The sequence below is a fragment of the Nycticebus coucang genome, chromosome 5 (genome assembly GCF_027406575.1).
Source record: "Nycticebus coucang isolate mNycCou1 chromosome 5, mNycCou1.pri, whole genome shotgun sequence".
NCBI lineage: Eukaryota > Metazoa > Chordata > Mammalia > Primates > Lorisidae > Nycticebus > Nycticebus coucang.
The window spans coordinates 7,483,608-7,506,938 of NC_069784.1; the positions used below are offsets into that span (position 1 = coordinate 7,483,608).

Sequence of the window (23,331 nt, forward strand, 5' to 3'; positions counted from 1 at the left end):
TAAATAATAACAATAATAATAATAATTTCAAAATGAACTTAAAATTGCTTTGGTCCCATCATTTTTGTTTAATTTGTTTTACTATGTGAAGCAATGAGAGATTTTAATGAACATAATCTTAACATTTTCTCTGAACCCTCTAAATGATGTAATCATCTAAATTATATCCACACTCTCAATTTATCATATGCAAGAAATTAAATAATTATTTACTTTCCCTCTGACTAAGATTCTAAAAATTCTGTAAGTAGCAAGACCTGTTGCAAGTCATTCAAAATCCTTTTATGCCAGCCTGATACAATCCTTTCCTGCTCTTAAATTATATAGCATTTTTTTTGACCAGTCATTTAACACTCATCAAAAAGTACTTCATAGAGTAATTCCTATTTTTCAACATCAAATTAGGCTATAAACTCGGCAGGCACAGACTCTACCTTATACTTTTATGGATAATTTGTATTCAGATTACGTTGGGGAATTTTATTTTATTTATTTGTAATTTCATGACCCTAACTCCAGCAGATTCTGACTTTGTTTATTGTGAGTAGGTTCTGGTAATTGTAGTTTTTAAAAGCTCCCTAGAAAGTCTTATTTGTAAATTATTGCTAAAACATCAACGACCTTGTTATAAATGACTAATGCTGGTAATTCCAAATAATGAAAAAACCTCTTACAGGTTTGGTATATGATGAGAAAAATAAAGACAATAATATTTGTTTGAAATATCCCTGTGTGGAATTTCAAAGGGCTATAGTATTTAGTCTGCAGAATTGGCAATGGCTTCTTTTATATTCATTTCACTTCTTTTCTAGACTTTAGCAATATTTCTCTTACTGAAAGGATTGATTCCATTCAATTCAATTGGTTCAATCCAATTCAGTTTGATTCAGTTTGGTTCAATTCAATTCAATACAAAAAAAATTTAATTTATATCTATATCTGTCAGGCACTGTGCTATGCTGTTTTGAATGCAAAGATTCCTGCTTTCAAGTTGCTTATGGCCTCACGTTAGTTCTATCTTCTTGATAGATGCCATAACAGAAGCAGATGTTGCATGTATAAAAAAAGGACGTAAGAGTTTTTGTTTTATTTCTGGCCTGCTCTTCAACTGTATTTGTGTATATATAATATATGTGTATGTATACATATGAACAGATGTATAAATTACAGTACAATATTAGTTGCCAAATAAAAATGTATTTAGTTATCAAAAAGAACAGTTAATAACAGCTACCCTTAGTAACTCTATGGGATGTAGTCCTAATATATTATCTCAAGACAATTTTGTAGATTAGAACATTTCCAGAGTACAGAGAAGAAATGAGTTTTATGTAATACTTCAAAGAAAGGTAGTGTGATTTTTAAAGTCTCTATAGCCAACTGTTGTGGTCAGTGAATAAGTTAGCTGTTACATAGCTACGTGGGGCGGGTGCCTGAGAATCACAGGCAAAGAGTTTTAGAAAGACATCAATGGAAGCAATTGATGAAACCCTCAGTGTGATGATCTGCATTTATCTCTCATTCTGTTGTGCCCAAGGCCTGCACGATTTCCTAATGCCTAGAAGCCCTGTACCCCAAGCTCCACCATTTATTGCCTTGCTGCATCTATGAAGTAGGGAAATATGGGGATAGTTTTAGGTAGCTATTTATGAATGAAACCTAGACTTCAACTTGAGAGAAGGAAGATAGGAAATGGCATCACCTAGTGAGCCAGTTTAAACAATTAGACTCAAGACTTGGAATCAAAGTTGTTTGGGGCCATAGAACATAAAGTTCAGTATGTTCTACTGTGATTACTAAACTTAGGCAACAGAAATGCCCAAGTAGAAGGTATCTTTGTGTCCTTTGCTCTGCACCTCAGGAGGGGGTGAGCTTAAATGATAAGGTTAATGCTATGGGAAGAGTGGGGTCCTTGGGCAGTACAGGGGTGCTTTAACATCTCTAGGTGTGCAGTTTCCTCTACTCTGTAATTGAGAACCGACCTCTTCAGTACTGGTGACAATGTTGTTTTTAAGGTTTTAGCTTGTGCTTTCATCCATTAATTCACGTCTTTTCTTCTATACGGCTGTGGATTTCAAGTGATGGCATTGTGAGTTCAAGAGACAAAGCCGGGTACTAGATAGAGAGAGAGCAACAGGTGAGCAAAGTGGTTTGCGAGGTTGGTAAAGACTCCTCAGAAGTGCTGCCCTCTACACTGGATCCTGAAGCAGGGATGCCACTTTCCCAGAGAGAAGCGCAAGAATACTACAACAGTCCCTCTCCGCATTGCCAGGTTGGGAAAGTACAATGTAACTGTATTTCCAGATGCAGTAGGAACTTCTAAAGTGGCTTTACATGAAAACAAATGGTTGTGAAATTCATAGTTACAGTCTACTCTGAATAAGTCAAATTAAAGAAGGGGAGCAAAGTAAGAAAAAAATGTAACTCGTTTATAAATTGTAATTAAAATCTAAATTTTTTGTATATTTAGACATTAAACTTAAATTTGGGGTGGGAAGGGTATGATATTTGGATGACAATAAAGTGAGATATAAATCTATTAGGCAAGATTGTGAATTTGAAGCACTTGATTACCCAAAATCTGCCTGGCATTAAAAATGCACTCCAACACTCCTTTTAAAAACAAGCACTCTAAATAATTGTCTTCAGAGACAATCTTTGCAAAAAAGAAGTCGGAATGCTGTGTGATCCTACAAACTTCCACTCTCTGTTGATTCACCCAACCAAATGTATGGCCCTACTAATGGGGCTGTAAGTGAAAGCTGACTTTTTAACGTTTTTATCCAGGATATTAAAGATTATATACCTGCAATTTGAACTGTGGAGGGAGCCAATCTAATTTCACAACTAAAGTATAAAAGTGATAGAAACAGTAACAGTTGAGTCAAAGTCAAAGTCAGTTCTAGTTGGTGGAGTGCTGAGCTGTACGATGTGAATGGAAAGATCTGAGTACAACAAAAGGCCGATGTCATTTCTGCCACTGACATAAAGGGTGGGAGGGAGGCAAGACAGTAGATAGCATGACACCCTGGATCATCATGCTGACAGTGAGGAGACTGCAGGGAAACTGACTTCACAGACAGTAGGATGTCTCTATCATACCATTCATTTTAACAGTAATTTCTTCGACAAAATGCTTACGAAGACTCTCGGCTTGGGGGGACTAAGAAAAGAATTGGTCCTGTGGTATCTCTCAGCAGGCCAACTCAAGGATCATACAAATAAACGCAGATACATGATGCTTTGGCAATGCTCTTCTATCTCAGGGCCTTCAAATTTTCAAAAAAAAAAAAATCAGGCTTGGAATTTGCCCCCAAGTTAAGGAACTGATAGAACCGGTTTTGTAGTTGTTGGGGCCACAGAACACTTAAGCACATCCAGAAGATTGTGGTTTTCTGTAGCACTGGACTCCAGTGCATCAAGCAACAGGAAAATAGTCATCTAATCAGTAAGGAGATCCAAACGAAAACTGTCTAGTTTAGCTGCATAATAGTTAGCGACATGCATGTCTGTGGATTCTCTAACCATCTTATGTAGTCTTCTCTTTGAACCCTTAAATACTTTGTCTTAGTTGTATTAAATTAGTTTTCTTTTCACTCTGGGGAACAGCCATGGGTAGGTAATTGGTAAATGAAAAGAAAACTGACTCCATATAAGCAGAACTAATTATTTTTGTATTCCTACCTTTTTTTTCTGATTTGATTATTTGTTTGTTTTATTAATTAGAAACTTCAGGCATGGAAATTTTTATCTGCTCGATACATTAATTTGTTTTACCTGAACTGTAATTATAGCACAATGTCATTTTCTTAGCAGGTCAACTGACTCTTAGGTGGGGAGAAAGAAGAATGGAATGGCCCAAGGTTTAAAATGTATTCTGATTAATGCCTCAAAGAAACATTTTTTGATTGGAATCTAGACTGTATTAGATAGACCTTCTTGTCACCAATCACGTGTGTCTCTATCACTGGACAAATACTGTATTGGCATTTCCTGTTGACTTGTCTATACCCAGCCTCATGGGATCTTTGGAGTGCTTGGTACAGTAAATGCTTCTTGAATGGACAAATCAATCAGTCAATCAAGGAAGAAATGGATTGACAATTAAAAGGGCTCATTAAGTTTGAAACGTAGTTTTGGCCAATGTTAACCCACCAATAAAAAGAGGCACAAAAGAGATTAAGGTCTGTGCATTTGCTGTTGTACTATATTGAAAACAAAAATAGCAATATTATTTTTTTCTTTAATATACTTTGACAGCTAGCAATACTGAGAACACCTGTTTAAATTACTGTGTGTGATATTGATTTCTTCACATTTATTTTCATTATGATACCTTCTCAAGTCCTATGCAATTTTGAGGATTACTCTGAATATTACATCTACAATGTTCAGACTCATGATGGTGATTTATAGTTTCATCTACTGTAAATTTAGGTGTTCTAGTGGAAAAAGGACCCTTCTTTGATAAATAAGAATCTTACAAGTTGTGCTTGTTTAAATGCGGAAATACCTTGTTTAAAAGGAAATTAGTCAAATTATTTTGTAAATTTGAATAATTGTAGGCATCCTTGGCAAGGCTTAATTTCTCTTATAAATGACTTTATTTTAATATGAGTCATTTAATACTTATTAAAAATAGGTGACAAAACCTAAAAATAAATGAACTGGTAATTCTGGCTTTTTTATTGTTAAAGCAATGATTCTCTTAATTTATTGTCATCTAGATGCAACATATCAAAAATATAGTCTTACCCTAACTTCAAGGTATATTAATAAGGACTATATATAATGAAAGAATGATCTATGGTTCAAGTATAAATTAACTCATACTTCTAAATGTGAGTTCTAGCTGCATCACTTTGCTTTTATGGGAGACATGCCCTTTGTAAGTTCTCTGTTGAAACCATAGAGGTAGCGGTGCCAAGATCAATTTTTGTCTTTCTATCTTGAAAGTATCCTTTTAAATACTTATGAAGAAACCATTCTAAAATTTAAATTAGCTGATGCATAAATATATATTGGGATAAGGAAATCGTATGAATCTCAAACAAAGTAACTTAGAAACAACATAAATAGGCTCATTGAAGGAGAATCAGAACATAGCTATGTGTGTGCAGAAGCGGTCTAATGAATCAGCTAAAATGATGGTAGTAATACTAGATATAGGTTTAATTCAATAGAACATGGAGCTTAGTTGAGAAGGAATAGTTGAAGAAATAAGGTATTTGCCAAATATATCCTGACATTTTTGAGTAAAACAAACAAGTTTAAAAGAAAAAAGTATATTTACTTTTCTTAGAGTAGGTTTTTCCTTATAATGTATCAGCTTTTTTGAAAATTTCAATGATCCTGTAAGGAATTACTAATTGGGGGCCTTGTTTATATTTCATACTTTTCCTTAACTTTTAAAAATTAATTGACTTTTTTGTTAACATATTTTTTGGTTAACAGAAAAATTAATCAGTTAAGCACAGGGTATTATCCTGAATCATTTACATATCCCAATCTTTTCCTCATCTTGCTGAAGGTACCCCAAAGAATTACTTCATTGCCCTTAACCCATTATGTAGATTCACATTCCTAAAAGGGGTTTACAATGGTACACTATTTCTTTAAAAATGCGGAATTGTTCTAGCTCGATAATGGTTAATATTTTAGGTAATTATTGAGATTAACATTTCCTGCACATTTTATATTCCTCTCACCTCCCACCCCCTTTTTTCAGCAGAATGTACTACCTCAGGGTGTGGGAGAATGCAACTGGACTGCTGCCTGGATTTTCACATTCATAGCAGACGTTATTCCATGGAATGCCAAAGCATTCATTTGTAAAAGCCAAGCTTTGGGGGAGAATAAAATCAAAAGGAAAAATTCTAAAAAGCGGTGTGTCAGATTTGTGTTCCAAATAGGAAATTGGAAACACAATGCAAGATGATAGAAGAGCTAACTTTTATTTGTATAATACTCCATTTACTATGAGAGAGTTTTTCACTACATAATGCTCCATGGCTCTGTCAGCTCAAATATACAACCTTCCGGGTATTGTTTATACCCACCACATAATCCTTTCTTCTAGAATTCGGACTAATGTTGCTGAGAAAAAGGCATAGAGAATCTTAAATTTGTCTAAATAGTCACTTCAAAAAGAGAGTGTTTTTGGAAGATTCAACTCTAGTAAATATGAAATCCATACCTACTAAATGAAAACCGTGTCCTCTGAATGGAAATTTAAAGATGTAAAAGTATACTTTCGAGGTATACTAGGATTATCTAAAAGAAATACACAGTTACAAATTTGATAACTTTTTCCCCTATATTTTCCATTTATCCTACATCATACCCTGAGTTTGTTATACTAATAAAAATATTAGTATAACAATATGTTAGTATATGTATACTAATATTAGTATACATATAATAGAAATATTAGTATAACAATATGTTAGTATATACTAATACTAACAATATGTTAGTATATACTAATACTAACAATATGTTAGTATTAGTATAACAATTTCTATAACATAGAAATATGTATGTACAAAAGGAAATGTTCCCAAGAAGTAACCTGAAGAGGAATGAAGGAGAAAATACAGGAGACACAGCAGTGGTCATGTGTGGCTGGGATGTTTGAGTCACATAGTCAGAACCGATCCCAGACTCCACCACCTACCAGCAGCAATAGGCTTTCTCATCAGTCATATGTAAACAGCAGTCACCTTGCTGGATTGTGTGAGGCGTAAGTGACCAAATACAGATATATAGTACTTAGACTAAAGTCCAACCCACAACATTTGATCTTTTTATTCTTAATGTTACTGTTTCTATAATTTATTATTTTATGAATTGTAATATGTAGAACTTAATGTCTTAGGTTCTTCTCTATGATTGTTAGGATCAGAATCATCAAGCAATGTAAATTAATGATGGTCTATGTTGAGACTTTCACTACAAACATAATTTCATGACTCTTATGTGGACAAAATTTACATTCATTTCACAGGCTATGATTTCCATTATTTATTTATATAGACAAATTCTATCACCAGTCACTCTTTCCGATTACCATTGTTTGGGCTCAGTAGAAAATGATCCCAGAAGATCTAAGTAGTTTTAATAGCTCTTTTGTGAACTTCTGATGGAATTGGTTCATGTTTTCGATTGATCTATTAAATAAATGGCCTGTGACAATAAGTATGGGTACATAATCAATTGTTGAAAGCAAACAATCTATTGAAACATTTCTTATTTATTTTTTTTATACTTCTCTTTTAAACAGACTGATTAGTTCCCTTTCTGACTTTATCCTTCAAAGCACACGCTAGTCTGTTCTTTGTCATTGTTGCATGACATTCCATTTGGCAGTTAGCTTATTTTTAGCCAGACTATCAAAATATTTCAACTAGACTGTCACTGCACTTAAACTTGGAATCCTGTAACCTGAAGAACTGAACTGGAGAAAAGAAGAAACTTCTAACAAATGGGAAATTATAAATCTAGGCCAACCCAAACTTGTACTGGTAATTATTCTTATTTTCTTACTAATGATAAATGATTCATTGGAATATGTGTTAATTTGTATACAGAGGATAAGGAGCATATTATATGAAAGTGTTAGGAAGATTCTTTGAACTAAATTTTCCTCTTTAAGATCTTTATAGGAAACAGAACATTTCCTACAAGAATATTGTTTTTGTACCTTGGTATGATTCTATAGAAAAAAGAAAAGAAAACTGGAATTTTTCTGAATATAGAGATTTTAGAATTATACATCAAGCATTTATTATTTAAAAACTAAACACTGCTCTGTGGCTAGAGATTGCTATAATTAAAATGCAATAGAATCAAATTAAATAAGTCAAATATATTTTTTCTTGTGGTTATATTATGCAATATCTAATGGGTTCTTAATTACTGCAATACAGTTGCATTTTAAACTCACAATCAGTAATTTAACTTATAGAATCCAGAATAAGAAACAGAGATTTGATTACTTGTATGATCCGTGTCTAAATTTTTCAGAACACAACTATGAATCAATCCCATTTGTTTTTCTTTGCTAGATGAATGGAAGAAGAAAGTCAGTGAATCTTATGTTCTTATAATAGAAAGATTAGAAGATGACCTACAGGTCAAGGGGAAAGAACTGACAGAACTAAGACACATATTTGGGTAAAGTTATCAGAGTTACTGCTTGCTTATATATATGTCTTTCTTATCTTATTTTTAGATGTATCTCTATATCTTAAAAAAAAAAAAAGTCATGTTCTAAGCTTCAGAATGTCAGATTATCTCTTCTTGATCACACTGACAGCCCTCAAAATGCAATTATCTTACTTTTTAAGAATATGACTTGTGTTCTCTCATTGGTAAAATTTAAAAACAGAGGAACCTAGAGGCTACTAGCCTTTTAATGTAAGCTGTTGCTTACTTAAATAATCTTCTCTGGAATTGGATTATTCATATAATAATGTCAGCAACACCCAGCAAGTCTTCTCTTCCCAAATGGTGGTGGCAAACTGGCCATATTGTTCTCTTTGAATTTCTAGGGTAAATCTAATTTTAACAAACCCTCTGGTCTCTTGACATTGAAAGGCTGTCCCTTAATGGAACTGAGTGTGATTCTGCCCCCTGAACAATCATATAACAACACATAATATTGGCTTCAGGCTGTTAGTGGATTTCATTCCATGATAACAAGAGAAAAATTGTCTGGGATAGTGTCACAACCTTGGAAGACACAAAATGCTCAGAAAAGAAGAGCAGGACCCTTGTATACACAAACAACCTTCTGAAGAAATTGAATCTAACACTGAAAAACTATGTTCACTTTGAGGGTCGGTGAAGTTAGCTGCCTAAGGAAAAGTTCTCTAGAAGCCAATTAGCCATGTTCACTTCCAGCTGTGTTATTCTTGTAACACACTCATGGCGATGAACTGCCTCTGTTTTAGAACCAAATGTAAATCGGGGACCAAATGACATTATATTTTTCAAAATTAATTTTAGATAAAGTAAACATAAATCTCACATGACTGGCAAATAAAATCGTCAATGTATCATGTAGTTTATATGAAATTTGTCAAAGGTTTTAATAAGGTTTTCACAAGTGTCCAATTTAAGGTTTGTGAAATAGGTGATTCTCTCTGTTGCTTGGCCCAAAATGATGAACTCAGCACTGGCATGGTGAGACACCGCTGGGCTGGCTTTCACAAGTACCTATCACATGCTCACCTATGGGAAAACATCTAAAATTCCTGTAGAGATGTGACTGGCACTTTAGTATTGCAGATATATGCACACATACTTGTTTTGTTGGGAAAGAGATACAAATGAAGAACTTAGTCATAAACTCTCGAACTCTTACTGATTCAAATAAATATGCTGAATGAAATGTAACTAAATTGAAGAGATTTTCCTCAACTTTGTAAAGTCAAAGCTTCATTTATTATTTTTTTTAATTTGTAAAGTATTGTGTGGGTATGTCAAGCATAGATTAAACTAGACATATGTAGTCCTAAGATTTCGCTTAACAATGGATTTACGATGTAGCGTTTTTCTCACACCACATCAACAACTACCTACTGTTTGACAATCCTTGTGATTTCTGACTTTCTAAATTTCTACTAATTACAAAAAACACGGCCTTCCTTTTGCTGATTGGCACTGGAGGTGGGAAGCAGGGATCAGTGTCAGAGAGCTTACAGTCCAGGATTTGTCACATTCTGGCTATGATATTCAAGATATTATATAGGAGATTATTTAAGTATCACCATAATTCCATGTTGTGGATAATATTAATTTTTGTGGATAATAACTATTAGAAACAAGACATTGTGAACTGTCTAGCTCATATGGTCAGTAAATGCTGGGATGGGATTTGCAGCAACACCTCCCTGACTTTATAGATAGAGCTCTTCCTACGATAGCCTGCTTCTTGCTCCAAAAGTTCACAATTTTGTTTCAGAGAACTCATCTATATAAATAACACTCACTGAAGACATGTGATGAGTGGGAGGAAAACCAAGGTAGTTTCTAAATTCAAAAAGAAGATTTGGGCCTTGATTTATTCATTGATTTTGTAAAGAACTTTAGATCACAGCATTGTTAAGCAAAGGCGAGAATGTAGGCAAGAATGAATGAGTACCATGCAAAGTCTAGAAGAGGCAAGAAAATAATGTACTTGATGATATTATCTAAGTAGAATAAGAAAGCTTGTTGGTCAGTGGAAGAGTTTTGGAGTCATATAAATAGGGTTTTAAAATGAGATTATCCTATTTATAACCTGTATGTCCTTGGATATGTTTCTTAACATCTTTAAGCCTCATATGTATCTGTAAAATAAAGTGAATGTTAACTACCTCACAGGATATATGCAAAATATTATAAATTAAATGCTGAGTATAGTGCCCAACACATGGTAGGCCTTGAATAATTAGAAATTTCTATTATGTTTCATCATGATTGCTGGATAAACAAGGGTAATTTGAAAGACAGAAGAGTTTACTATAAAATGGGAGTAACAAATGGTTTAATGATTTTAGTTGAAAATAAATTTGAACAATTTTGAGGTTAGAATATTATCAGCGTCATCGAAATAGATGCCAAATTCTCTGAGAATAATGATAGGGCATTTTTGGTGGTGTGGGGGGTCGGGGAGATCAGTAACCTTGTGCTAAAACCATAAAGGAGGCTACCGAAATGTCTTAGCAACCAGAAGTGATGTTAAGGAAACTTAGGAGAGGATTACCCACTGTTTTGAATCTTGTTTTTCCAAGGGCTAAGGACTTCCTGTGGGAAAGTAGCCTGCAGGACTTGCTAAAATTTTAGATTCCATAACTCCACCCCCTATCAAATCAATCCCAATCTCTGGGGATATCTTCCAGAAACTTGAATTTTTAACAAGCTCCTAAGATAATACTTACACGTAATAAAAATGATAACTGCTAAAGTTTGAAAATTATTATTAGAGAAATATATTCAAGTTGCACTGAGAACTCTTTGCCTGAGGTGATGTTGGTGAAGGGATGAGAAACATGGGAGCAGAAAATAATCAGCTAGTATGGTCTATAGAGAGTCAAGAAAGAAAAAAGCAAACAAACAGAAATAGAGCACTCTGTTTTGTGATTCCATCAAGGCACATAGCATCATGTGGAAAGAAAGTCAGTTGTTTTTAGGGAAGACTTGTAAGTATTTACTGTCTTTGGAATAAAATGATGAATGACAGGAGAGAAAAGAACAGCATGCCGAGAAACATGAATTGCCTTCCTCATTGGTCCAGCCACCAAAATGTGAAAGGTAATTGGGAAGATGAAACCTGATATCGTATCACATCACATTTAATTGAGTCTCTATACCATTTTAAGTGCTAAATAAATGTGAGAATCTCTTTATTTCTCATTTTCATTTGCTTATAGAATCTGAGGAGTATTTCTTTGGTGAACAATTATGTTATGCTGCCTAACATCAACCTTTCTCTAAACATTTAAATAGCAAGAAAATGGTATGAAATGCCCCAAAAGGAACATTTAACACTAAAGTTACAGGTAAAGGATTGCTGTTGTGAACACAGGTTTGTTTCTTTTTATTTTTTCAATTGCTGACAAATGTCTGGATAGCATCCCTAATAGATAGTAATTTCATTTATCAGAAGAGATTTTCCTCTACATAATGCACCATTACTCTGTCAATTCAAATACACAATCTTCCTGGCATAATTTCATCCACAATATTATACAGAGTAATATAATAGTAAACTTAAATAAGACAAAAAGAGCTAACTCATAATCTCACTTACGCCAATTAATGGCAGCTTTGAAATAGGGGATTAATGTGGGAAGGAGAAGAATGGAAGTGTCAGTTTCTTTCATCTTTAAAATTGGCTTTGCTCATTACTCTAGGAAATTGTTGAGTAGTAGATGGGAGACATGGAGAAATGAAGAAAAAAAGAAGGGAAAACAGAAGTGACGTGTTAGAGTACCATTGTCTGAATGTTTCCTCCTGTGCACTCCTCTAATCTTTATTTTTGTCAGTGTGATAGCACTTTGTATACGCTGTTGTTCTTATCCATTTGCAGCTCTGTCTCCCTGCTATTGTATGTGTCCACTAAATGCAGATTTTTCTATTTTTTAGCCTTATTTATATTTGTATGTATTTGTATCGCCTATATGTACAGCACTGGAAAGGAAACCAAGCTAAATACTCAATACCTACCAGATGCCAGGCATGCTAGCAAGTATTTTTATGTGCTTTAGCCCAGATGATCCCATATAATAATCCCAACGGGATATGTTGTAAAATGCTAGAGCACAGTGTCTGGCACATGGTAAAAACTTAAAAATGATAGTTAAAAACTAATCATTATAGTTTATGTTAACAACCCTCTAAAGTAGGCATCATAATTACCATTTTATACCTGAAGAAAATGAGGCTAATCAAATTACACTGACTTGAGCTAAGTTGCTCAACTTGTATAGTTGAGCTAGGATTGTACTTATGTTTATTTGGCTTCAAAATGATTAAACTCTATTATCTTGGTTCTCCACCTTGGGAGGGTGAAAAGACATTAATGAGAACCATCTTTGGAAATTTCTCTTTCCTCATGCAACTGAACAATTTTTCTGTCTTTTATGTGAAATGCCCCTGGAGATGGGAATAGAAGAATATCCTTTCACAAAGCCACCCCCCAGGCAATATATATTACTCTTCCATAATCTTTCAAAACCAATTACATGATGATTGTCTATGTGTGACTTTTAAAAGGCTTCCAATTGAATTATTTTGTTTCAATATATTTTTTAAGTCATAAGAAATTTTAGAGCTATATTTTGCTAGTTGTCAAACTATTTATATACTTAAACTATAATATGAAATTTGAAACATTCTGAGATGATTCCAGAGAAGTTTATAATCTTCAAATTTCATGATTTATAATAAAATCCCCCCAAACCTCATTTTTAATCTATTTTTGGCATTGGGTAGACATATCTTGATCAATAATGATAATAGCTCACTTTGAAATTGGTAAGGTTTAATACATGTACAAAAATGGTCAGAGGATGCTCTTTTCCTGAGAAAGCAGTCACAGTATTTAGAGGAAATGAAAAAAAGGAGAGAGAAAAGCATCGAGGGAGGCCTTCTGAGATGCACCTTTTTTTTTTCTTTTTGCACTTTTATTTTGTCTGGGGCTGGGTTTGAACCCGCCACCTCTGGCATATGGGGCTGGCACCCTACTCCTTTGAGCCATAGGCGCCGCTGTAAGATGTACCTTTTTGTTTACATTCTTTCTGAATAGTTCCTCTGAGTCCAAGTGCATTCTACCATATTCATCCTCCAAATGAAATATTTTGTAAAAATGTTTTTCAGAACTATAACCAACTATGAAATTTAGTTATTTCAAAATGATTCACCCCAGAAACATTGCAGATAATCTTATTTAAGAAGAATATGCATTTTCTATCAGGGTACTAAGTAGAATATTGAAAGTGGTGAGGTCATCTTATAATTAAAATAGAATGAAAGTATTATTTGGTATGTTTGGGTAGGGTATTATGCCAATTAACAAGAAAACTGAACAGAAAACAAGAATTAACAAGAAAAAGGACTCAATCCAAAAAGAAAGCAAAGAATTTATATTGCCCTAAGTCAATCTACTTCTCTAATTTTCCTATTTGTCCAGCTATAAATAATAAGTCTACCAAATTGTGTAAGAACCTTGTGAAATAATTGGTCCTCAACCACCTCTTTCTCTCTCTCTGTCCACCCCGTCTGTCTCTAGGGTAGTATCTTACTCTCATTCTTTCTCCCCTTTTTACCCTTCCACTTTTCCTCCCTCCCATCCCATACTGCCTTCATCATTACTTTCTACTTTCCTATCTCTCTTCTTGAAAGCAAAACAAAATATGTAAAAAATGAAAGTAACATATCAATGCTTTAGTCAAAAAATTATTGTAGCATCTAACATTTGTAAAAGTCTTATAAGCTCTTACCCATTCAAGTCTCAGAAAGCACTGGGATTACTATCCCCATTCCATACAATTTATCTACTCTTGCTCTGCCTGCCATTACATCGCAAGAATTGTTTATTGTATGAATGAATGAATATTTTTCACATTGTTAATTTTCAGATCGGATCTGGGAAATATTGAACAGACATGTTTCTGGACATTTCTTGGGAATGAATATTGGGAAAAGATCTGATTGATGATTTTTCTGCTTCTGCTGCTGGGTGAGCAGGAATAATCTATAAGAAACTCTGAAAGAAGTTATGACCAACCATTTGAAACTTAAATAATCAATTTGTAAAGCTAGACAGTCCATAACAAATCCTTATTTTCTGCTTCTTGGCTTTCCTCTAGATTTTAGCCAATGAATTAATTTTAAAGATGTACCTCGCTGAATATCTTAAACAGTAATGGGTTATTTTGTGGCCAGCTGTTCAGATATTACATTTTAATAAGTTCCCACTTGTTTTTGTGTCAGATGTCTTCTGGAGAAGATGAGTCATGAGAAAGAAGTTTAATTAGATCACAAAACTGCATACTTCTCTGGGTAAAAGGTAAAGGCTGAGAAAAGAATTCATTATGCTACAAGAAAGAAAGTAACCTTTGGGTTCAGAACTACCATTTTTAATGATTAAGGAGAGAATTTACTATTAGAAATTTATTCATAATAGTGACTTTATTAATTAGGAACTTCATTCCTGCCCCAGCATGCACTATAAACTCATTAGGGTATGTTAAGTTACGGTATAGCATGGCAGGTGATGAAAAATGTAAGGGAAAATTAAAAAACAAATTGAGCTTAGGATATTAGAATACATAAGTGATGCTCTATTGGCAGCGAATTGGACATACACAGTTACTTTAGAAGAGGCAAAATAAGAGAAAATGAAATTTCTCTCCTAGGAATTATTGCTTTAAAATCTTGAATATCTTAATCACACATATCAAAACAGAAACATTTTACTGGAAGTTGATGGGAAGTGAGAATTAGGATTTAAATATAGCCCCAAAGTAACTCTCATTTTAAAAATTTACATTCCAGTTATTAAAGTTAAGCGAAAAAAGTTGTACTATTAAAATTACACTTGACTGTCAAATATTACAGGAGTCTATTCTCTGTTGATTCATTTTTTTTGACATTAATAGAAGTTGCAGGAGTATGAGGCGGATCTAATTAAAGATGAGAACAAAAGCAACAAGCAGCAGCTTCATTTAAGGCAGAGAAACTCTTTACACCAAGTCTGTTACAGATGGTGAAGTGCAGTTCAAGAGCCAGTGAGCTAAGGAGTCATTGCTGAGTAAAAAGTCACTAATCTCACCATGCTTTCCATTTTATTTATGTGAACAATAAACGTTCATTTGTTGTTATCTTTATAAAAATAATCATTAGACTTAGGCATCTTGTATTTTCTGTTTAGTCAGTGTTTACGTTTTTTGCAAAACTGATAGGTCAAAATCAGAACTAATACTACTGTCAGCCTCAGGGTCTGTCTACTCATGTGTATTTCTAGGACTAATGCATTTAAAGGATCCAGGACTATGCAAGTAGTTCCTATCAAGAAGTCTGTTCAGGCCAAGTGCGGAGGCTCACACCTGTAATCCTGGCACTTTGGAGGGTCGAGGCAGGTGGATTGCCTGAGCTCACAAGGTTCAAGACCAGCCTGAGCCAGAATGAGACACCATCTCCAAAAATAGCTGAGTGTTGTGGTGGGAACCTGAGTCCCAGGTACTTGGGAGGCTGAGACAAGAGAATTGCTTGAGCCCAGGAATCTGACGTTGCTGTGACCTATGATGCCACAGCACTCTACCAAGCGCAAGGAAGTTAGACTCAGTCTCAAAAAAAAAAAAAAAATCAAGACTGCTCAAAGCAACCTGAAGTCAGCCTTAGAGCAGACGTGGGCACAGGGCAGTTCTCAGTAGGTGTCATGCCAGACTTCCTGCATGTATCACCAAAGTTAGATCACGGAATAAGAAAGTACTTGACCCTATCTTCTCAGAAAAAGAGATTTTCACCTCAGCCTTCCTTCCATCCTTTGGATTTTTTGCTGTTTAAATGTCTCTGGTGTTGAAAATGTAGTAATATTAAAAGTTTGAAAGATCAAGTTCAAATTAAAGACTCTCATGCACAGTTTGGGTTCTATAATAATTTGAAATTTTCAGGGCACTTCAATGAATAAAAATATGTATAAATAATAGACATATGAAAGTAAACTCAGTTCTCTCACACCCCAGATTTCATATTATCTCTATGGAGACATTCAGGAATCAGAAATCTCTCCAAATTCAGGTATCTCCCCAAAAAGAAAGAGAGAAAGAATAAAAAGGTAGCTTTTGATAGGAGATTGGAGAAAGGAATATAATCCCGATGTATTACAATTTCTGCCTAAAGCAAAGTTCTCTCATACTCTGATTGAGTCAGATTTCACGCACAAAGGTCTCAACTCTGGCAGGGCACCATGACACAGTCCCAGGTGAGAAGCTGAGTGATTCTATTAATGAAATCCTTGCCTTTGTCTGAACAAAGAACATTGCCCCAGGAGGGCCCTGGAGAGCCACAGGTAGCCTTTGAAAAGAAATGTAAAGCTAAAATTCTCGACCTCTTGAGATCCCTGGTACTCTCAGGACATTTTTCAGTAGAAATGAGATCATATCCTTGGCTTCCCAGGTCAATTTCAAGCTGCCTACTGCCTATTTAAATCTCCAGCAGCCTTGGCAAGTGGGCCAAAGACTCATATCACTTGTAAAGTACTTAGACTTGAAAGGTACTATAAATTCAGAACATTATCTTCAAGGCACCCAGTTAAGAAAATCAAAAGCTATTGGAATTTTAAAATAAGGAAAGAAAAGGTGCTATTCTCCAAGTGCTGCTAAAAAGAGGAAGCCTCTAAATCCAGAGTCATAGAAGGAACTCAGTGAAATGCTTTGATTAGTAAGGCAAGCTCAGTGTTTTGTTTTTATAGCCATGGGAATACAATATTCCTGAACTTTTCCATCTTCCTACCCATCTTGTTTTCTGTGTTCAATTTCCCAGCAGCAAAGTCCATACACATGCTTACAACATTGAGAAACACACGCCAACTTGCTCTGGAATGCCTTACATAGAAGTACTGTAAACTCTGATGTTTTAAAATGTTGATAATATAATTAGTATAGCAGGGTGTTTACCATTTCACGAAAGATACTAAGAATATAACTCACTTCTAGCAGCACTTTCCCTCAGCTCAAAGAATGGAGGAAACAAAATTATCTTTGATGAAAATGTCACTGTTTTGACCATCTATTAAAATGAGTCTAATTATCAATGATAAAGCCATTTTACGGAAGGTGCAGTAACTTCACAAAAGAACATGGTTCTTAGAAATGTGTAGTGTTTGCCCAAGTCAGGCTTTTAAACCCTCAAAGCCAATTGTTTTATAGATGTCTTGGAAAAAAGTAAACTAGGTACTTGGATCACACTTGGAAATGCATTCACAGGTTACAGGGTCTGCCTCGTGGTTATGACTTCAAATAGTACACGCATTCTGCAGAGCTAACCTCTGGTTTTGTAAATACCTAGATTGGATTTTTCACTTAAAGTCTGTAGAAAATCTGTGGGTCCATAAATAAAAAGGGAAAGAAAACTGGAAACTAGGATGTTGATGGACAACAATTAGGAAGTTCTGAGCAGCTGTGGCTCTTCTTCCTTAATCCTTCTACTATCCAACAAATAAAACACACCTTAGGACAAGGCAGAAAACAAAGTGACATGGCAGAGGAGGGAGGAGAGCCCTTCTGTTTTTGTAAAGAACTATATACCTTGCAGCCCAAGAGGGAAGCAGGAAAGGAAGTATGTTCTTTGGCACTAATCATAATGAACTTTAGGGAAAATAATGCAAAAAGAGAAAACATCATAGCTAGCTCTTATAGAGCAAAAATAAGCTTCTGAGAAAATTAGTTTTTTCAATGTGTATCTCCATATTACATAGCAATACCTGCCATAATGATGTTTAAGAGGGGAAAAGTCATTTCAGCAATGCAGGTAATCCTTAAGATTTTACAGTTACACAAGGATTCAAAATTCTGCTTTTGAACTAGAAAACTAGTTTTCTTTTCTATTTTTGCAACTTGGGAAAATTCTTTAACCTCTTTAAGCTATAATTTGTTCTAGTAGGTCAAATAATATATACGACATTGTATTGTTGTGAGGAATAAAAGAGGTTAGTTCTTTCTATAGTATCTGGCACCTGTTATGGGATCAAAAAATGGTTAAGATATTGTTATTACTGTTATTACCAACTTCACTGTGAGTGTACTACTTACTTTTTGAAGTGTAAATATTGGGAGATTTTAGAATACTGTTTTGAGAGGCTCAGAGAATGATCCGCCCGAAGGTTTCGTTTGAGGCAGAAGCAGAAGTTCCTCTCCGGTCTGTTTCCTCATTCTCTCCCAAGGCAAACCATAGAAACTGCAGTCCCTCTTCCCCAGAGTAGGTCATAGAAACCAGAATTTCTTTTCCTCAAAGGTAATGGAAACCTAAAAAACATTACTTTACCTTCCCCCAAACACACACACTTCCCTGGGTAAGAACTGGCCGTAAAGAAATGACGTGGTATACATTATTTGATTGTCCATCACAAGACCCCCATTCCAGAGAGAGCCCTGCCCCACACCCACAAGGAAGGAATGTTGCTCCGAGAGGCTGAGAAGAATCTAGACAGGCGGGCCTGGCTGGGTTTCCCCGCTTAGTCTATTAGCATTAAGTCCTATTTGTTTTGTGCAATCAAATTTTTACACCACTGTCCACACTTCATTGAACTTTAGCATAAAAATGGGCACTTTCCCTTGTATCTTTGGTCTGCATTCTGAAGGCTCTTATCTCACTAAAACTATAATCTAGCAAATTTGCATGTCTCTTCCCCTATTAATCTGCGTTTTTGTCAGTTTATTTTTCAGGAACCTTCAGAGGAACAAAGAGGAAGTTTTCCCTTGGCCCTTAACAGATTCAAATTAAGTTTCAACTTCTTTGACTTTTTGCACTGGACAACTTGTAAACTTTTCTGATTTTCACAATTAACTTTATACATATTAAATAGTGTGTGCTCACACTTATTGTATTGACATCTGACCTTGTCTTCACATGTTTTCAAAAATAACCACCAGTTTGCTTTTGTGGCTCATAGCACCTGCCAGTGATTCAGGAACAACTGCTGGGATCAGTATTCCCATCAAGTCTGGCATCATCATTACACTGTAAAACTATAGTATTTTCTCTTAATTTTAATTCTTCATCATATAAAGTATTAAACATTTTTCTCAAGGTGTAAAAAATCACTAAAAAAATACATTTCAAAGTAACAAGATTTGCTTTTATAATTTTAAAATGAAGGACATTATACAAAAAGATGAATTTTATGATCATCTGTAAAATATTTTTCAGCTCTGATGAAGCCTTCGGTAAAGTCAGTTTAAATTACCGTACCGAAAATGGGCTGTCTCTACTTCATTTATGTTGCATTTGTGGAGGTGAGTACATTATAAACTAGTTACATACGTATATCTGGTCAGGGATTTTAGCTGCTTAATAGCACATAAGATAATTTGATTCATACTCAATTGTTTTCTTTTGCTTTGCCTCCCCCAGCCCTGGAGGTCTTCAGCTGAAGCTGTATCTACCTGGTAGGGTAGACGTTCCAATGGATTTAGCTCTGAGTATGTTTCCTTGTGCTCCCATTCTAAACCAAGTCACTCAGTTTGCTTAGAAATCAAAAGGCACAATGTTTTTATTACATGGTTAGGTTTTAGAATGTTTAAGTCAGAGCTATTAGTGTGCCCATCACCCAAATAGTGTTCACTGTACCCGAAAGGTAGGTTGTCATCTGTTCCCTCTTCCCCCTTATTCTTGATTTCCAGTAACTTTTATATGTCTTTATGCCCGTATGTGCCCATCAATTAGTTTCAAAATATTGCAGAGTACATGTGGTATTTGTTTTTCCATTCCTAAGATACTTCACTTGGGATATTGGTCTCCAGTTCCATCTAAGTTGCTGCAAAGGCGTAAATTTCTCCTTCTTTATGACTGACTCGTACTCCATCATATACATATACCATATTTTTAAAATCCATTCATAAATTAATGGACATTTAGGTTGATTCCACATCTTTGCAATTGTGAATTGTGCTGCAATAAACATTTGAGTATAGGAGTCTTTTTGATAAAATGACTTCTTATCCTTTGGGTAAATACCCAGTAGTGGGATTGCTGGATGGAATAGTAGGTCTATTTTAGTTCTTTGAGGAATCTCCATACTGTTTTCCATAGAGATTGAATTTTCAGTTCTACTGAAAATGTTTAAGTGTTGTTCTCTCTTTCTACATGAACACCAGTATGTATATTTTTTGGACTTCTCAACAAAGGGCATTCTGACTGGGTAAGATGGTATCTCATTGTGGTTTTATTTGCGTTTCTCTGATGAGTAGTGATACTGAGCATTTTTTCATGTTTTTTGGCCATCTTTCCTTCTTCTGAAAAGCATCTGTTAATGTCTTTTTCCAACCCTTTAATGGGGTTGTTTGTTTCTTGCTGATTTGTTTGAATTCCTTGTAGATAGTAGCTATTAGCCTTTTATCAGATATGCAGTTTGCAAATATTCCCCCCCCACACCGTTCTGGAGGTTGGATATTTACTCTGTGAATTATTTCCTTTGATGCACAAAAGTGTTTTAATCAAGTCAATTTATTTATTTTTATTGTTGGTGTAATTGCCTTTGGGATCTTAGTCATAAATTCTTTTCCTAGGCCAATGTCTAGAAGAGTTTTTCATATGTTTTCTTCTAGAATTTTTATGGTTTCATGCCTTATGTTTAAGTTTTTCATCCATCTTGAATTCATTTTTGTATGTGCTGAGACAGAGGGGTCCTACTTTATTCTTCTGCATGTGGCTATCTAGTTTTCCCAGCACCATTTATTGAATAGGGCTTCTTTTCTCCAGCATGTGTTGTTGTCTGCTTTGTCAAAGATCAGTTGATTATACATAGATAGTTTTATGTCTGGGATCTCTGTTCTGTTCCAGTGGTCTCTGTCTCTACTTTTAAACCAGTACCATGCTGTCTTGGTTACTATAGACTTGTAGTATAATTTGAAATCTAGTAATGTGACGCCTCCAGATTTGTTCTTTTAACTTAAGATCACTTTGCCTATTTGGGCTCATTTTTGGTTCCAAATGCAGCATAGATTTATTTTTTCTAGATCTTTGAGATATAACTTTGGTATTTTTTTTTCTTTTGAGACAGAGTATCACTGTGTCACCCAAGTGGAGTCCAGTATTGTCATCATAGCTCACTGCAACCTCAAACTCCTGGACCACAAGCAATCCTCCTCCCTCAGCCTCCAGAGTAGATGGGACTACAGGAGCACACCACCACACCTGGCTAATTTTTTTCTATTTTTAGTATAGACAGGGTCTCTTTCTCAGGTTTTTTTGATATCCTGACATCAAGTTATCCTCTTGCCTCAGCTTTCCAAAGTGTTAGGATTACATGCCTGGCCCAATGTTGCTATATTGTTGGGGACTGTGTTGAATCTGTAAATCACTTTAGTGAACATTCATCACTTTAGTATGAACATTTTAACAATGTTGATTCTACCAAGCTATGAGCATAAGATGTTTTTTGGTTTACTCGTGTCTTTGTTAAGTATAGTCATAGGTATTTTATTTTCTTTGTAGTTATTCTGAATGATATTGAGTCTTTATTTTGACTCCTGACTTGATTGATGTTAATATCCGGAAATGCTACTGATTTCTGTGTGTTGATCTTTTAACCTGAGACTTTGCTGAATTTATTTATCAATTCCAAGAGTCTTCTGGTGAAGTCTTTGGGATGCTTTTCTATATAAGATTATATCCTCAGTGAAAAGGGACAGTTCAGTTGAGGGTTTTTATCATGAAAGGGTGCTGGACTTCTCAAATATATTTTCTGCATCCCTTGAGATGATCATATGGTCTTTTTGTTTCCATATATGTGATGAATCATGTTTATAGATTATGTACATTGAACCATCCTTGTATCGCTGAGATGAAACCCTCTTGAATTTTTTTTTTTTTTGCTGTGTCGTTGAATTTGATTTGCTGGTATTTTGCTGAGCGTTATTGCATCTATATTCATAAGGGATATTGGTCTGGAGTTTCTATTTTTCATTGTGGCCTTTTCTGGGTCTGGCATCAAGGTACAGTGGATCATAGAATGAGTTAGGAGAGGATTTCCTCCTTCTTCATGTTATGGAATAATGTCTGTACAATGGGTACCAGGTTTTTGTAGCCCTGGTATAATTCTTCTGTGGCTCTGTCTGGTCTGGGGCATTTTTTGTTGTTAGGAGATGTTTTTATTACTGTTCATTATTGATCTATTCAGGATTTCTATTTCTTCCTGATTAAGTCTTAGGAAGTTGTTCATATATTTTATTTTGTTTAGTTTATTACCATATCCCAAGCACATTGATTAGTGCTGGATATATAGCAACCACTCAATAAACGTAGTGAATGTATTAGTTAATGGTTAATATTTATTTCGATAATCCAAACTAAATTAATTGTACTTAACTTTTTATGAAACAATAATGTATAAATATCAACTCTAACCATACGCTAACCACTTCTCCTAAACAAACGGAACAGACTGTGTTTAACAGGTCATCCCCCAAAATTTTAATATGCCTTTCTAACCTTGGTTATATCTTCCTTATTTCTCTGATCTAATAAGCTCTACTGCTAATGATGTTCTGAGGAATACCTGTAACTAGATTTTTTAAATTTAAGATTTTCATCAATAGTTAACTAGGATGAATTCTTTCATGCTTTTATATTATATCTGATGATGACAGTATTAAACCAAAAAAATCTAAGAAAAATGCATCCAGATACACATTATTATAAAGATCTATAAATGTAGTAAAAATACTGTTAAGCAAGGAGGTCAATTAACAGCAAACTTTACAAATGGACTGCAGAATGGCAGCTTGACATTATGCTACAGCAGTATGGCATTTATCACTAAGTGAAAGAGAGATCTAAAAGTCACTTAGTTCACACCCAAAAAATTTCACCTTATTTTATTTTTCTTTCTAAGGGAACAAGTCACATGTTCGAACCCTTATGTTAAAAGGGCTCCGCCCATCTAGACTGACAAGAAATGGATTTACAGCCTTGCATTTAGCAGTTTACAAGGTATGACATTTCCATTCCCATAGACTGTATTAGAATCAAGGACAGTGTGTATTCTGGGGCTTTATTCTACTTTATTTATTATTTTTTTGTGAACCAGTAATAATGGAAAACTTTCAGAATGTCTGGAAC

At 34.7% G+C, this 23,331-nt stretch overlaps 1 protein-coding gene across 1 annotated transcript in view; it reads left to right on the plus strand.

Moving 5' to 3' along the window:
• The first annotated feature begins 11,501 nt into the window (after nt 1–11,501).
• TNNI3K (TNNI3 interacting kinase) overlaps nt 11,502–23,331 on the plus strand; it is a 251,733-nt gene continuing 239,903 nt past the window's right edge. The window contains exons 1-3 of the mRNA XM_053591701.1: nt 11,502–11,572; nt 19,420–19,505; nt 23,105–23,202. Coding sequence (XP_053447676.1) covers nt 11,511–11,572; nt 19,420–19,505; nt 23,105–23,202 — 246 coding nt within the window. The 5' untranslated portion in view covers nt 11,502–11,510. The remainder of the gene's footprint in view (nt 11,573–19,419; nt 19,506–23,104; nt 23,203–23,331) is intronic.